General features: G+C 37.8%; 1 protein-coding gene across 1 annotated transcript in view; it reads left to right on the top strand.

The window, feature by feature from the left end:
* Lipk (lipase family member K) overlaps positions 1-16,966 on the top strand; it is a 52,089-nt gene that overhangs the window by 15,109 nt on the left and 20,014 nt on the right. The window contains exons 3-8 of the mRNA XM_040745353.1: positions 993-1,110; positions 2,494-2,692; positions 3,361-3,470; positions 4,494-4,630; positions 14,735-14,881; positions 16,603-16,674. Of these exons, the coding sequence (XP_040601287.1) occupies positions 993-1,110; positions 2,494-2,692; positions 3,361-3,470; positions 4,494-4,630; positions 14,735-14,881; positions 16,603-16,674 (783 nt within the window). The remainder of the gene's footprint in view (positions 1-992; positions 1,111-2,493; positions 2,693-3,360; positions 3,471-4,493; positions 4,631-14,734; positions 14,882-16,602; positions 16,675-16,966) is intronic.

The raw sequence follows: 16,966 nt of genomic DNA, 5'->3' as shown, positions 1-16,966 counted from the left end.
AGCTAATCAGTGTACTTTTGAGGTTCAACAAGGCAAGGTTGGTTTGTGTACCTTTAATTCCAAAGGAATAGCATAACTTAAGCATGGTCTGTGTACCTACAGAAACAAATTGTAACTTGTGATAAAGGTATAGACTTTGGAGCATATCTTGGTTCCCTTAGTGGATCATTTCTCTATCCCTAATGTATTATCTTGGGTAAGTCACTAACTTTCCTGATCTTTAGTTTTCTCAATTCTAAAATTTGATCAGTTCTATTCTAACCCTCTGTGCATGTCTATGGATAAAGTAGCTTCTGCTGCCTTTCCAACTCATTTTGTGTTTCTACTTTTCATTCTATCCAAAACAAAAGGTTCACCAACCTATAAGGACTAGGCTTAAATATCCCCCAACTTTATTTTTAAAATCCAGTTACCCAATTAAAATCTTAAGCAGGGGGCATAGAAAGAAAGAGAAGAATAAGATCAAGTGTTTGGGTCTTTTGTTTTTGTTGCTATTTTGAATTACCCTTGCTCTATCTTGTGAAGTTAGCTTAGTCAGTCAGTTCTCTAGATATGACCCTGCACTTTCTCTTCCTGGATCCTAATAACCACTTCCTTTCATATCCCTCTTGGAGCCAAATTGGTAGGAACTCACTTATCTTTAGCCAAAAGATACCTTCCAGTTTCCTGTGGTTTCTCTCATTAGCCAACTATTTATATTTCTTGTTGCAAAAACATCTTAAGAATGAACTACCAGAGTTAATAACACTAAGCCCACAACATATTTAGACATCCTCCTGAGGAGGGTAAATATTGAGTTACTCCACCATTACATGATCCCTTTGCATTCAGTCCCTTCCTAAAAGATTTCCTGAAATATATTTTTTCCTGCTATATGCTGTTGCCTAACACATAGGTTGATGAACAGCAGATTGATACTACAAGAACTATATTGTAATGTATACATAAAAGCAAACAATTATGGGTATGTATTTTTCTCCTGCCCCCCTCAGAGTCAACTTATTTCTTACTGGGGCTATTCTTATGAAAAATACGATGTTGTAACAGAGGATGGTTATATCCTTGGGATTTACCGGATTCCTCATGGAAAAGGATGCGCAAGGAAAACAGGTATGATTTACTTTGCTTTGAAACCAAAATGCCTGCAATAGAAATAACTAGTTGTCCTGGTAGCAGCAGGGAAGCTTTCTTTCTATCTACAATGGGTCATGTTCTTTCTATCAGAGAATGTAAGGCATCTATTTAATTTGCACAACTTTTAAAAACATTTTGCCATTGCTATATGTGTTTACATGGTCTTTCTCTTTCTCCACGTCTTTCTTTCTCCAACTACATAAATATATAAGCAAAGGGTAGTATGTCCTCTCCCCATTAGTAGCTCTCTAGGTTAGAAACACTGGAGTCATCATTGCCATAGTCATGTTATTGACATCCTAAATGCAGTCAGTTCCAAGATCTGTCAGTTTGCCTTCCAAATCTGTGTTACTTGAAAACTTGTCTTAGCTTTAATGATATTCAGATCCAGGTTTGGAGATAATCTCTTCTATTATAATACCTGGTAATTGAGGCTAACTGATGTTTAATCCCATCCCCAGGCTAATCCGTGTGATTTTTTTCTTTTAAACAAGTTTGATTCCACTAATGCTGTCCTCTCATGTCCTTAAAGAGCCCTTTCCAGCTCTCTGCTTTGTGTAGGAAAACAGTCATGATCATTTTGGGAGGAATACTTTACTGCTTTCAATGACAATAAAGTTGTCATTTTTAAAATATTTGCTGAACGACTAGCAACTTTATCATTTGAATTATTTCAGGAAACCTAAAAGTTTTAATAAGATGCTTCTTTTGGTTAGATTTATTTTATTTTTTATATATGAACACTTTGCCTACATTTATGTCCATGCTCATGTGTGCCTGGTGTCTGTGGAGGCCAGAAGATAGTGTCAGATCCCTGGGTCCTAGTGTTACACATGGTTGAAATGTGCTGTGTGGGTGCTAGGAATCCAAACCTGGTCCTCTGTAAGAGCAATCAGTGCTCTAAACCTTTAAACCATCTCCCCAGCTCCCAGAAAGATGCTTCTGAAGAAATAAAATAATGTGAATGAACATAATAGGAGCTAATATTTATTTTGCTGTGATGTCTTTTATGTTTTAATTGCATGTCTAAGTCTCCCCTATGAGAGAACATTTGCTATTATTTCCTAATATATAAATAAAATGAAGCACACATGTCACAGCAAGGTAGATTTTGAACCAGAAAAAATGTAGTTCTAAGAAATACCCAGGTGGCATAATACATTATACATATTCTTCACTTTATAAATGGGGAACATAGGACTTAGTCACATGTCCAAGAGTCCCAAAAAGACTGGACGCTGGGCTTTCCTGACACAAAATTTCATCTTGTAACCTTGCTTGTGTGTGAAGAAATCAGAAAGCAGGGTTTGCAAAGAGACTAAAGGAGTCAGGGAAGGAATTTTGTTACCTGTTTTTCAGTTCCGAAGGCAGTTGTGTATCTGCAGCATGGCTTAGCTGCATCTGCCATCAACTGGATTTGCAACTTGCCCAACAACAGCTTGGCTTTTCTTCTGGCTGATAGTGGTTATGACGTGTGGTTAGGGAACAGCCGAGGAAACATCTGGTCCAGAAAACATCAGAGGTTATCCCCCAAGTCACCTCAATATTGGGCCTTCAGGTAAGAGAAGCCTGTTCATGAATGAAGTGTTTACTCACAACCATAAATTCTTCTTAGTTTTCCCTTGTCTGTCCAGATGCACACAGTAGAATCTATATGAAGGACACTAGAATTCCTCCCCTCGTTCAGGCTTTCTTCCATCTCAAAAGAAACACTCTAGTTGTTGCATGGCTGCTTGTCTATAAAGCCATTTCCTGCCTGATGTGACTGACTTGGGGGAAGGGAAGGGTTGTCCTTATTCAAATGTGGCCAAGTAGCAGAGAGTTGTTCCTGGTGCCTGACATGTTAGTCACAGGGACAAGGCTTGGACTTGAAGCTAAGAACCATGCCAGCAAGATCACTAAGGCCACTGATTCTGTGGCCTCATTCCCGCATCCTTTCTGGAAGTCAACAGACATTTCTTAAATCTTCTCTGGGATAAATGGACTATGACAGCCTCAAGGAAAACTTATCAGTAGGCTGTCACATCAGATCCTTTTTAGTCCAGTTTCTTGGCAGTTGAGCCGTTGAAGCGATGTGAAGACAACAACCTGAAAATTCGTCCAGATTCACTGTTCTCATTCTCCTCTCATGCAGAGCCAGAACTGAGTATCTATGCTACAAGAAACCCTTGCAAATACTATAGGTCTAGCAACCACTTATCTTTTCTCATTCCTTTTCTTTGGCAGTTTGGATGAGATGGCTAAATATGATCTTCCAGCTACAATAAATCTAATCCTGGAGAAAAGTGGACAGAAGCAACTCTTCTACGTGGGCCACTCACAGGGTACCACTATAGGTGTGTTTGGGGCAGATGCAATCAGACGATGTAAGGGATTTTCTTCTGTGTTTGTGGGAGGGGTCGGATTGTTTGTTTATTTGTTTCTGTATTTGTTTTAATCTGCCGTCTCTGGTTCAGGGGCATTGAGAAACCATTTCCTCTAGGTAGTTTCTGAAGATAAAATAAAGCAAGACACTGAATTTGGAGCTTGATAAGACTTAAATTGTGTTCTCAGCAAGCAATGAGACCCCAGGTTATATTCTGAGGAATCAAAGATAAACACAGTGCCAATTTTTCACTTGAATCTCTGACAGTCTAGAGAAAGACCCTAGAGCAAAAGCATTGAATTATGACACTGTTTATACACTATGGTCAATGTGGCTTTTCTTGCTGGGGAGGCAATGGGCTAAGCTAGAGAGCATGATGCCAGAGCAGCAGGCACCTCTGGACTTTCACTGTTCTCCCTTTTAGAAAAGTGCATATTTGGGAACACAATATCCAGATTTCTTGGATTATTAAATTTTTTCCAAAGAGTAAAAACACCAAATTACACTTTAAGATTTATTTTCCATATATTTTCTAAGTAGTATTTTAATGCATATGAAACATACAAATATGTACATGCCTATGTAATCTCATAGATACATGTAACAGTCATTCTCTGAAGATTCTGTTATCCTTGTCTCTATCTTGAAGAAACTGAGATCGACACAAAGGAGGTAACTTTCACAGTTAATTAGTTAGAAGCCAAAATGATCTCTTTGTATTATAATCCACCAAAGTTGAGCTGGCATAGTTTCTGGAGTTTAAGATACACACTCCACAGAATGTGACTGGCCCTCCTCTTCAACACTCTCTATACAAGCACACTTACACTCCATCAGAAAGAGACCACTCTACCCTTGAGAAATTTAAAGTCCCTCCCCAAAATATTATTCACAATTTTGTTTTTGTTTTGTGTTCAGAATCGCCACCTTTAGAGTGATTTGCACAAAGAGATAATTGGAAGTTTGTGTGAGCTAATGTCTTCTTTCCCTGCAGCGTTCATAGCATTCTCGACAAATCCAGAACTGGCTAAAAAGATTAAGATATTTTTTGCACTCGCTCCAGTGGTCACAGTAAAATACACTAGAAGTCCCATGAAAACATTAACCACCCTTTCCAGGCAAGCTGTCAAGGTACGTGAGTTCCTCGGGTTTAAAGCAGGAGGAACTGGAAGCCTCCCTTTTCTACAAATATCAAGACAAGGCATGTGGCATTTTGCTGTTGGCTTTTTTTTTTTTCGAGACAGAGTTTCTCTGTAGTTTTATAGACCACGTTGGCCTCAAACTCACAGAGATCTGCCTGCCTCTGCCTTTAGGATTAAAGTAGTGTGCCTCCACTACAGGCTGACATGTGGGATTTTTAAAACATTTAATGATATAAAAAGTGATCAAAGGTTCCGTATAGGTTTGCTGATGGTGCAATATCTTATCAGCAGGATATAGTCCTGATGCCTTCTGCTCTAGTGTCATCTCTAACAAGAGAGCATCTATCCCTCAGCACTGTCTAACAAGCAGCTAAAGTGAGACCCTACTGGATATTTCTGAGGAATCTTATTTGTGTTCCGACTTCAGATCTCTTTCCCCACATCTTCACTGCTTGTTATCTGTAGAGTTCCCTTTTTCCCACATCTTAAATGCCTGTTATCCATAGTACTTCTGATAAAAGGTTCTCTAACTGGAGTGATGTAACTCCTGTGGCTGTGTTTCCATGGTGATGGCTGAGCATTTCTTTTCTACACACTTGAGGATTGCTTATGCATCTTCTTTTGAGAAACATCTATTTCATTCTATCACCCATTTCTAATCAGATCTTTATGTTACTAAACTGAGTCCATTACACATTTTGAACATCAACCCCATCAGATGTGTAATTTATAAATATTCTCTCCCTTTCCATGGGGCCATTCCTTGTTTCCATTGCTACTCGGAAGCTTCCTAGTTTTATGAGATCCCATTTAACTATTTTTGCTTTTGTTTCCAATGATGAAGGTATCTTATATATTAAAAATTCTTAGATAATTCAAAAATCCCCAAATACTTTTCTTCCATTTTCTTCTGTGAGTTTCAGGTTTTGCAAATTTTGTTCATTTTTTTTTCATTAGTTTTTTTTTAATTTTAAATAGCTTGTTTTACATGTCAATCCCAGTTCCCTCTCCCTCCCCTCCTCCCGCACTCCCCTTCCACCCTCCCTCCCACCCTATTGCCACATACTTCCACATAGGGGATGTCTAGAGTCTATCATTTTACTCTTGGTAGGGTCAAGGCACTCCCCTAAGAGTCCAGGCTGAGAGAGTATCTCTCTTTGTGCTATAGGCACATGAAGACAGATTGTATACCAGGAATAGACACTGATCCACAGCTCAGAGCCCCATAGGTTGTCCAGGCCTTCTCACTGACACTCACATTTGGGGGGTCCAGATCAGTCCCATTCTGGCCTCCCCCCCTGTCGGTCTGGGGTCCAAGAGCACTCCCCTGTTCAGATCAGCTGTCTCTGCTGGTTTTGCCAGCCCATTCTTTGCCAATTTGCTCATCATTCCTCTCTCTCTGTCACTGGTTTCCTTGGGTTCAGTTCAGTGCTTAGATGTGTGTTTGCCTCTCATTTTTAGTTTACTTTTCTGTACAGGAAGAGGACTGCCTTCAGTTTTCTGCACATCCAATCTTAGCAGAAATCCCAACGTGTGTCCCTAGCTCACTTGGCTGTCACATGTGGCCTTATTTATAGTCTCTCCGTTCTTTTCCATTGTCATGTGTGTATTTGTTATTATGACAATGACATAATATTTCTGTATTGCAACTTTATATTACATCACTAAATTGGGTAGCATGTCTCCAACTTTGTTCTTTTTGCTCAATATTGTTCTAGCTGTTCAGGTTCCATATGAATTTTAGGATGTGTTTCTTGTTCTATGAAGATAGGATTGTTATTTTATAGGAATTACACTTCAACTATTTTAATAGGGTCTTTTAATATGTGCACATGGCATATTAGGTTTTTATGTTCTCTTTGATTGTATTCATCCTTTTTAGAGTTCTCAAATTGTAGAAAAATTTTTCTGCTGGTTAATTTATTCCAAAATATTTTATTTTTACAGTTATCCTATATTGGAGTGCTTTCTTTATTTCCTTTTTGAATAATTTTCTATGAGTATATAGAAATACTACTGTTGTCCACATATTGATTTTAGATCCTACAACTTTGTCAGATTCATTTCTTAGTTTTAGTAGTTTTGGGGTTTCCTATATGAATGGTCATACCATATAAAATGGTGACAAGTTGAATTTCTTCTTTCAGAATTGTAGGCAATGTCAGGTATAGTGGTGTATGTCTATAACCCCAGAAGTCAGGAGTCTGAGGCAGATGGACAGTGAGCTAAAGGCCAATCTTGGTTATATAATAAATTTGAGTTCAAGTTGATCTGTATCAAAGACCTTTCTCAATAAATACAGATAGATAGTGAGTAGGTAGACAGTGCCATTTGTTTCTTTTTTCTGCCTTATTGCTCCAGTTAGGACTTTCACTCCTGGTTTGTGTATTGTGGTGAGTGTGACAACTTTATCTTGTTTCAGATCCTAAATAGCTTGCAAATTTCCCCATTTGCAACTTTCCCTATTTGTGATGATGTGGGATTATTTTGTATGTATTTGATTATGTTTTTGATACACCCCTCTCATACCAATTTGTTCATAGCCTTTATAGTGAAAGAATGTTCAAGCTTATCAAAAACTTTACTGTGTCTATTGAAGTGATAACGTGTTTTTGTAATTTGTTATTGGAGGGGTATGTAGGATGTGAACTGCATGTGGGTCAATTTGTGGAGGTGGTTCTCTTCTTCTAACATGGCATATGTCCATGAATCCAATTCAGGTCACTAAGCTTGAGCAAGTGCTCCACCTGCTGAGACATCTCACAAGTCCACTAATATATATGTTTATTTTTATTGCTATTGGTGTTGTTTTTGTCTTTCATCCTGTTGAGTTTTATTTCCATATTTTGAACCACCCTTACATCTTGTTGATGAATTCCACTTGATTGGGATAAATTATCTTTTAATGTGTTGTGTTTGGCTTACTACATTCTGTACTAAGGATATTTCATCTGTACTTTGGGAATATTTATCTGTAATTTTCTGCTTTTGTTATTTCCCTGTCTGGTTTGCGTATCAAGATAATATTGGCTAATAGAATGAATTTGGAAGACATCCTTTCTTTACAATTTGAGTAATTTTAGAAATTTTGGTATTATCTCTTCTATAAGTGTTTGGTAGAATTCACCAGTGAAACCACTGATCATAAGCTGATAAGAGACTATTCTTTATCAATTAGTTATTTTTTGCCATTATTGACTATTCTCTGTCAATTTCTTATTGTTAGTTGTTACTGACCTGTTCGGGTTTCTGTGTATTCGGTATTGGCTAGGCATACACATCATTGGACTTACTCACTTCTACTCCAGTACTGATGTGGACATCTAGTTGCTTGCAGTTAGTGACATTTGATCTTTGAATTTCTGATATGGGTACTGAGAAATTTCTGATATGGGTCCACTGCAACAGCAGTATGTGCTCAGGACCACTGAGCCATCTCTCCAGGCCAAGATTTTCAATTTTAAAAATTCATAGAGGTTTTTAGTTGCACTTAGCATATTATCTACTCTGGAAAATGTTCCATGTAGTGACTTTTCATTGTCAGTGTTTGATCTTGGGATTTCTGTAGTGAGTCTTTCTATGTCTCTCCAGTCAGCTCCCAAATCATGACATGGAGATTATTATTAATTGTGGATGCTTGGTAGATACCTTAGCTTTTTCTAACTAGCTCTTATAACCTAAATTAGCTAATATTTTTAATCTGTATTCTCTTACATGACTCGGTTACCTTTAATTTGTAATGCCCATGCTGCTTGCTCTGCATCCTGGTGTCTCTGTCTTTCTTCTTCCCAGCATCCTGTGTGCCTAGAAATCCTGCCTATTAGCCATTAAGGTTTTTATTAAATCAACCACAGTGGCATATCTTTATACAGTATACAAAAAGATTATTTCATATCATTTCTCCATTTCTGTCTAAATAGAAAGGAAAAGATTTGAACTCTAACATAGTAAAGCATACAATATAATAAAAACCAATTATCAAAGCCAGGTAGTGGTGGAACACATCTTTAATTCCAGTGCTTGGGAGGCAGAGGCAGAGAGATATATGTCTGTTTGAGGCCAGCCTGGCCCACAAAGTGAGTGCCAGGAAAAGCTCCAAAGATACATAGAGAAACTCTGTCTTGGAAAAATAGAACAATTATCAAAAAGCGTTTACAGTCTGTTAGTATTAGGAAAATTTAGAGAAAATACTCCATTATTTATCGTATCTTAGTGAGTCCAAAGTTTTGTATCTAATTTATCTTTTGTCATAACTAAGAAAAGCCATAACTAAGACTATCTAGTCTTCAATTCTATCAAAGTCCGCAAAGGATATAATATTGCTCGACTAAACCAACTTTCAAGACTATAGAAATGACAGAGATATCTGGCTTCCTGGACAGTCATCCCAAAGTTCCTTTGTAACTTTGGGGCATTCATCTTTGACCTACAGGCCTAGAATATCTGACAGACTTTTCTGTGAAGCAGGAACCTGAAGTACTGTTCAGTCTTGTTTTGGCAAATTTCAGTAGTCACATTTCTGTGTGTCCAACAGAATGTCTGGCAGACTTTTCTATGAAGCTGGAATTCTGAAGGACTATCTAACCTTATCTTGGCAAAGTTCAACAGTTTTTTTCCTTTGTGTCCTGATTGTAGTTTGCACAGCATTCTGTCAGCAGTCAAGACAAAAGCAGTTTCTTGCTCAAACTGCTAGTTTTGCCACGTTGAAAGCAAGCTTCATATGGAGTTTCTTTGATGCCCATCATCTTCTATGAAGTAGATTGGTACTGCCAGGAACAGACATGTCTCATTGTCATGAAAAACCTGGTGTTAACAACACATTTTAAATGCCATCTTCTGTGGATATTTGAAGTGTTTGAAGACCATCCATCTAAAGCATATCTGTTTGAAATGAAAAATACCTGACATGACTACAAGTTTGACTATTATAGGTGACCAACTACTAGCCTGAATTTCTTTTATACTAAACAGTTTGTAACAATAACTTTCAAGGACTAGAAATTTGCATTACCTTGTTAAATGAACTGCAATAGTACATTAACATAAATGCATATATAGCATATTATAAAACAACTAACCTTAAATTTGTATCAAAATCCATACCAGTGTAAAACATTTGAGACTAGTGGTTGTTCAAAATAAGACATAAAATTCACCCTTTTATCTCATCATTTTTATACTGTATCTCCCCTTTTTCTCTTCAGAGATTCCTGACTACTATTCTTACTTTAGTTTTTTTCTGACTGTGATCAATAATAATTTGTAGCCAATCCTCCCTAAATAATGACAAGCATCCATAAAGCACCAAATGATCAAAAGACACCTACATCACCCCTGGAAATGTGGGCAGTGTATTCTCTAGACTGCTTCCTGTTGTCTTGGGATGCTGGCTTCTTTGGAGGACCCTGAGAAAATAAGGATATTGGTCAAGTTCTGGCTAGAATAGTCTGTGAGGTTGGGCCATCTCAGCCATCATCCTTAAAGCTGTTCTGCATGAAGAACTCTGAGGAAACTACAACAGAGGCACTCTTAGAGACTGAATCACCTGGGCCACCCATTTTATTGGTACCTGGTCCCCTTGCTCTGAAAACATACAAACTTTCAAAGGTAATACATACATACCAGAATTAACACAAGTATGAACTGTCCATTGCACACAAGTCAGCCAAAGACGATTTTTTTGTTTCATGTTTGATCAGGTAAAATACACATCTTCTGTCTTTAGTCATTTTAGGTTTATTTCTTTATGTCTGTAACCAGAATTTTCAGGGGGGGTCTTCCCTAATCAAATCTTATCTCTATTAACCTTGAATGAATCCACTGCCTTTTGTTTCCAATGTAAACAAAATCATAATCTCTTTACCAAGGAAAACTAATTTTTAGTTCCATTTTAAAGCTAAGGCATTCTTAAAGTTTCTAGGCTGGTTTATTGCATTAGTCCTTTTCACAATCCCGTATTTCCCAGAAGCTGCAGTTTGCTTATTAGCAGTCAAAAACAATGTCAAACACAACACAATAACATCCAGGATCCAGACTCCCTGTGTATTTCCCCCACAATGTAATTTGTTTAGAGGTTTGCTTTTTTTAACTGAACTTGTTTCACAGCATATCTGTAACCTTTTCCATCTTCATAAGCTTATCTCATGGCATGATATCTGTAGGCAATGGCAGCATGACTGGGGGACTAGGAAACCACAGTTGGCTCCATTTTTATCTGTTTGGAAATGTTTTTTTCTTTTGAGCTTTGTTAGATTTTATGTGGAAAAATGTGCCCCATGTTTGTCACTATTTGTAGTGAGCCTTTTTCTGTCCCAGTAACTAATTACTAAATAATTTCATGAGCAAATATTATTAATTATAGAAGCTTGACTGATAGTTTAGGCTTATTTCTAACTAGCTCTCATAACATAAAGTAACTCACATCTTTTTTGTGTGTGTGTGCTCCTAAGCAAATTTTCCCACTTTATTTGTATAAAGATTTATGCCATACAAAGATTCATAAAGGGTGCTTGACTCATTTAACAGAACACTCTACATCTGGAATATGTCAGGCTGGGATGACAACTGTGTCCTGGAAGTTGGGTGGAAAGAGTAGTAATTGATGAAAAAGATTTAGAAGAGAAGAGATGTTGATGAAAGGTTGCGGTTGCTGTGACGATAGAACAGTGAGTTTCTGTGTCCTACTGCGCTGACTGGTGACTGTTCGACTGGAACCTTTATCTCACTTGTACTTGGTCCAGAAATTCTCATTCCTTTCTCCAAACTCTGCACTCTCAGAGAATCTCCAACAAAGAAAATATGCCAAATGCCCAGTTCTATGTTCTTGATGGCTATGGCAGTTCCCCCACCCCTGAAGTGCTAGCAGCCTAAGTCCCTGCTAGCTTACAGGGCTCAGCTTCTGACCATACTTGGGCACAAGCCCAGTCTGTGGTGCACACATCATTCCCGCATGCCTACAGGCTCTATAAGTTCCCTGCTTTAGTTTTACCCTAAGCTCTTTAGTTGCACGACTCTCCTGGGAGTTGCTTTGCTCAAATAAACTAGTAACCCACAACTTTTAATCTGTGTTCTTTTACATGACGTAGTTACCTTTACTTGGCAATACACATGCTGCTTGCTCTGCTCCCTGGTGTCTCTGACCTTCTCCTGCCTAGTGTCCTCTATGGAAATCCTGTTTATCTATTGGCTGTTCAGCTTTGTATTAAGCCAATCGAAATGACATATCTTTCCACGGTTTACAAAAAAATTATTCTACAATAGATTGTGACATTGTTCCTGTTAAATTTAGCTCAGTCCACTTAAGGACAGGTATTTGTATTTGAGCCACACAAAATTATGCACATCCACATTTGTGGCTGTGGGTAAGCTATTCAATCATCCAAAACTATGCTTTTTACATTTGTAGAGTGGCTAGAATTTACCATGCTGGGATATTCAACAAGTTAATGTGTGTAAGCATCATCTTTGGCCAATAACACTCTCAATAAATACTGTTTAAGGTCATTAGCATATCAATCAAGATTATTTAATGTTTAAATGTACAACACTTGGCATTTATTTACTGCTGCTCCCTTCCACATCCCATTCAACCTCTAGGCATTTATTTCTTTGTATTTTTGTCTCCCTACTTTATTTTGATTCTGTAGTTTACAATGAACCTGCTTTCCCTTTTTCTTTTCTCTGTTCAGCTCATTGGCTAAAGTTCTCCTTGTTTCTTAAAACAAAAGCTTGAGACAGAAAAACTTTCTCAAATAATCCAGCTAATGGGTACTAAAGCCAGAACCTCAATCTTATTCTCATTGGGCTAAAAGAAGATGATGGTTTTGCTAATACATAGGTTTCTCTACTGTTTAAATGGTAATGGTGCTATGTTTGGGCCTGTCAAGCTTGGAACTTGTTGTACAAAACAGGCTCCTGACTGTGGTAGTCTTCCCACCACTGCCTCCCAGGTGCAGGGATCATGGACATACATTACCAAATCTTGTTTCATAATGTCTTCAATTTCAGCCAGAAAAAAATCAGGTCTGAATACTCATGGATACATACATAGGGATATCCACCTGAATAGACCATTCCTTGCAGAAGTATTCTGACCAATGTTCTGCTTGGCAAGCAATGTGTTCCCATTTATACAGTGAGTAGGATTTGTCAAGCTGCATTAGTCATTGAGATGATATGCATAAGCATAATATATGTTGTGCCCACAGCCACAAAATGGCATGGTGCCTTTGTCCCAAAACACAAAAATGGCTCAATTCTCACAAGTGTTAAGATTCTTAGAGGACCCTGTGTGCCAATTACCATGTGACAAATATGCCCTCTCCAGGATCAAGTTGGAATTACATCTGCACAGTAGTGTGTCCAGCTGTAACTAGGAGCTGGACTTCCTGCAATACTATGCTGTACTCTGTTGTAGGTCAGGTTAAAGGGGTAATTATTTATCCTTAAGTAAGTGCATAGTAAGGGCCATGGAGGTGAAATAAAATACAAGATTACCTTGTTATCCCTTCCTGTATTTAGGGAACCTCACTAATGCAACAGAGAACAAAGGCCCATGTAATAATATGACATAGTCCTAGATATATTTTTGAAACTGACTACTTGAATTTACTGGCTGTTTCATGTCATGTACATTTTCTCATATATGGATGGAAAAGATATTGATAAACAGAAAATGAAATCATTCAGTTACTCAGATTAGATATTTATTTTTAGCTACTTATTTTGTGAAAATGTAGGTTTGCACATTTAAAACACCAAATAGGTGTCAATATTCTTTTTAAACATAAATTCACACTACGAATACATGTTGCCACAATTTTTAAATCATGATGGGGTCAGTTCCACAGGATTACAGTTTTGTAACTGAGTAATTGCTAGGATTGCATAAATAAAGAACAGGAAAGAATGAATAAGGTAATTTTTACAATGGCCTTCTGACTTAGAGAACTGAGAAACTTGAACTAGTTTAATTGAATGTCATTCTTCCCTTCCCTTTCATCACCTTCTGTCTCTTTTTTCTTCTCCTCTCTTTCTTCTTTCTCTTTGACATAAAAGCTCTATTAATTAAGTCATGGTGTCTTAAATATTCTATCAAAGTTTCATAGACTATTAAATGTTTTATTAAGTAGGTATTCCTTTCAATACTGTAATACAGAGAATTTTCAAATTCAGAATTGAAGTTAAATCATGTAGGAATTTACTGGTTCCAGTTTGCTAAAAAAAAGTATATGAACTTATAGGGCATTGCTGCAATAAAAATAAGTGCCCATTATTTTTGTTTTGTCATTGTTTGCTGCAAACATCAGTAAATAAAGGATTTCTGAAGAAATTTGTGCCATTTTTAACAGCAGTTGGTTGTTTCTAAAACTTTTAAGAACTAAAAATGATCCTTTCCCCTTCCCTGTAACATCCTAATAATGTGAAATTCACTGTTAGAAAATAAAAGCTAGATATGAATAATACACACAGGGATTCAATATTTTCGTGTACAGTGATGTGATAGATTTCTAGAATTCAAAAGGGGAACTCAACATACATACAACCTTGCCTACAATCTCATAAGCAGGGTACAGCTTTTGTTTCTGGGAATGCATTAAAGGGATTGAAAGGAAAGGTTCAATGGCTATTTTAGTCACCACTTAGGATGATAGTTATTGTTCAGAAAATGTTAGTTCTAAGAACTTCATTAGACACTCTTCAAATGTGACCTAAAGCCTTCATGGTGACTCTGCTTAGGAGATGCCAATTTTCCCATTGTTCAGTTATAAAAACTTAGACAAATAGGAACTAAATTCTTCTTAAGTTGTAAGAAAGAGAATCCAGAACATATAGACATGATCTTTTCAAAGTTTTGCTAATTGCTGTGTAGGTCATTCTCTAAGGGAACATACCCAAAATATCCCAGTGAAGGTTATCATGAAAAGCATTGGTGGAGTTAGGCGTAGTACAGAGACAAAATTTCACCAGCCTCATGGTTTCACCTAGGATCAGTACTGTCATTTGCCCTGTCCTTGCCTGGATGAACAAGCATTCTTCACTGTTGACACCCATATATATGACATTTAATGATGTTTAACCACCCATCTTGCAGGTATTGTTTGGTGACAAAATGTTCTCCTCTCACGCATTGCTTGAACACTTCGTTGCCACCAAAGTCTGCAACCGGAAGATATTTCGTCGTATATGCAGCAACTTCATATTTTCTTTAAGTGGATTTGATCGCCAAAACTTAAACATGGTAGGTATAAGTAATCACCTCCTAGAATCCAATGATTTTCTTACATAAGGAATGAGAAGTGACTTAGGATTTTATGGAAACTGCAGTAGATGGCTTCCTTTTTGCCTTTTGGGGTGTAATTAATATCTTCTTGGCTCCAAAAGGGGTTGAAAGCTATCCTTTATCTAAAAAAGAATAAGAAAATGGCTTTTCTGACAGTGCTTCTAGTTCTTTCTTTGGCTAAAATTCTACAATTAAACTATCTCTTTATTTCCATTAAAATTATGGCTATTTCAGACCCACTAAAGTGAAATCTCAGAGAGTCGTTCTAGACTCTGTGTTTTGTGTTTGTTTTTACTTTTCCATCTGAAAATAATTATCTTGTGAGTCACCTTAGTTAAAAAAGAGGGATTTGACTTTTCAGTGACAGCTACAAACTCAGCATTCAAGGGTGTGGAGAGGTGTGGTTACTGGGGTTCTTTTCCTTAGTCTAACATAACTGGGTTCCTTTCCTTTCAAATTGCAACTCACTAACTTCAAGGGCAAGGGGGGATAGATCGGGAGTTACTCTTCACTTTCTAGTTTGATATGGACAATGTTTGAAACAGAGGTGGCACACAATTGAAGATCATCTCATCTATCTCACAGTCTTCTGCCAAGAGCCTGGCCCCCTGTGTTTTTTAAATAGCAGGTTCTCACTAAGTCACCCAGGCTGGGCTTGAACTCATTATATAGCCAAGATGAGCCTTAAATTCATGTTACTTCTGCCTCGGTGTCCTGGGTTTTGGAAATTACAGGGCTGATGGCCAGACTGAAGGCTTACATAAGAGGTTTGTTTTATGCAAAACATAAAGCCTAGACCACACTGCTTATCTGTATCCTAAACTAGTTATCCAGGGAAACTGGGCTGGTTCATCATGGAGACGCAAAAATGTCATGTAGATGAAAATATTTCACATAAGCAGAGCTTAGCAAATTTCCCCAACTGTTTGAGAGATAATAAAGCAATACCCCTGACAATAGAGGCTCTCTTTGGACAAATCTGTTTTAGACTGGCAACTAAGGACTGGATTATGGGATAACATCTGGAAGAACAGATATTTTAGTGAGGCACAGCCAGAGGTCCACTGCTGATTTTGTGGAAACACATAGATCTATTTCCAATGGTTTTTGAGCTAAGCCTTTTCTTAAATTTATTTTTTTGGATTTATTTATTTTCATTTTATGTGGATATTTGTATACCACGTGCATGCTGCGTTTGCAAAAGACAAAAGAAGGCATCAGATCCTCTGGAACTGGCATTACAAACAGTTGTGAGCTGCCATGTGTGTGCTGGGAATTGAACCCAGGTCCTCTGCAAAACCAGTCGTTGCCCCTAACCACTGAGATATCTCTCTAGCCCCTCAAAGTTTATCTTAATGTCATTTTTATATACAAAGCAGAAGAGAGAGTCACTAAAGTTTTTAGCCCCTTGAATGTGTGAGATGAGTTCTGAAAGAAAGGCTACGTAGCCTTCTGCATTCAACCAGTCCAGTGTCCTCTGTGGGCTGAAGGGAACCATTGGCAGGACAGAGACCAAAGCTGTGGGAGAAAGGTGGGCTACTTTGGTTAATATGAGCACAAAGACATAAAATGTATTGTCCCTAAAGATAATAATTGTTTTATATAGAGAGAGTTGAAGTGTCTCAAATGTCTGTGATATGTTATGAATAGCCTCCAGATGAGAAATGATCTCTTTACAGAGTCGTTTGGATGTTTATATGGCACACAGTCAAGCAGGAACATCTGTTCAGAACATGCTGCACTGGGCCCAGGTATATGTTCTCTCTTACTGACTGACATACCCAAACTTCTGCAAAATCCTTGAGGGGTACTCCCAGAATGGCTCTGTGCGGGACCTGCAAGTACCTGCCTATCATTGTGGTGTTTCTAGAATGAGCACCAATTTCCCTTTTTGATTACATTTGTTACCATCTATCTATTCTCCTGGTCTTCTGTGCCTGGGTTGGGAGCCTGCTCTCTACATATTCTGAATGAGTTCTCATGCTTAGATCCCTCCCTTGGCTTGTCTGGGGAAGGCTTGTATTTCTTCTTCAGGGAAATCAT

Source organism: Mesocricetus auratus, unplaced genomic scaffold (assembly GCF_017639785.1).
Source record: "Mesocricetus auratus isolate SY011 unplaced genomic scaffold, BCM_Maur_2.0 Super-Scaffold_4256, whole genome shotgun sequence".
In the NCBI taxonomy this organism is placed as follows: domain Eukaryota; kingdom Metazoa; phylum Chordata; class Mammalia; order Rodentia; family Cricetidae; genus Mesocricetus; species Mesocricetus auratus.
Note: the sequence above shows the minus strand (reverse complement) of the source record. Positions and strands in the feature narration are given on the sequence as shown.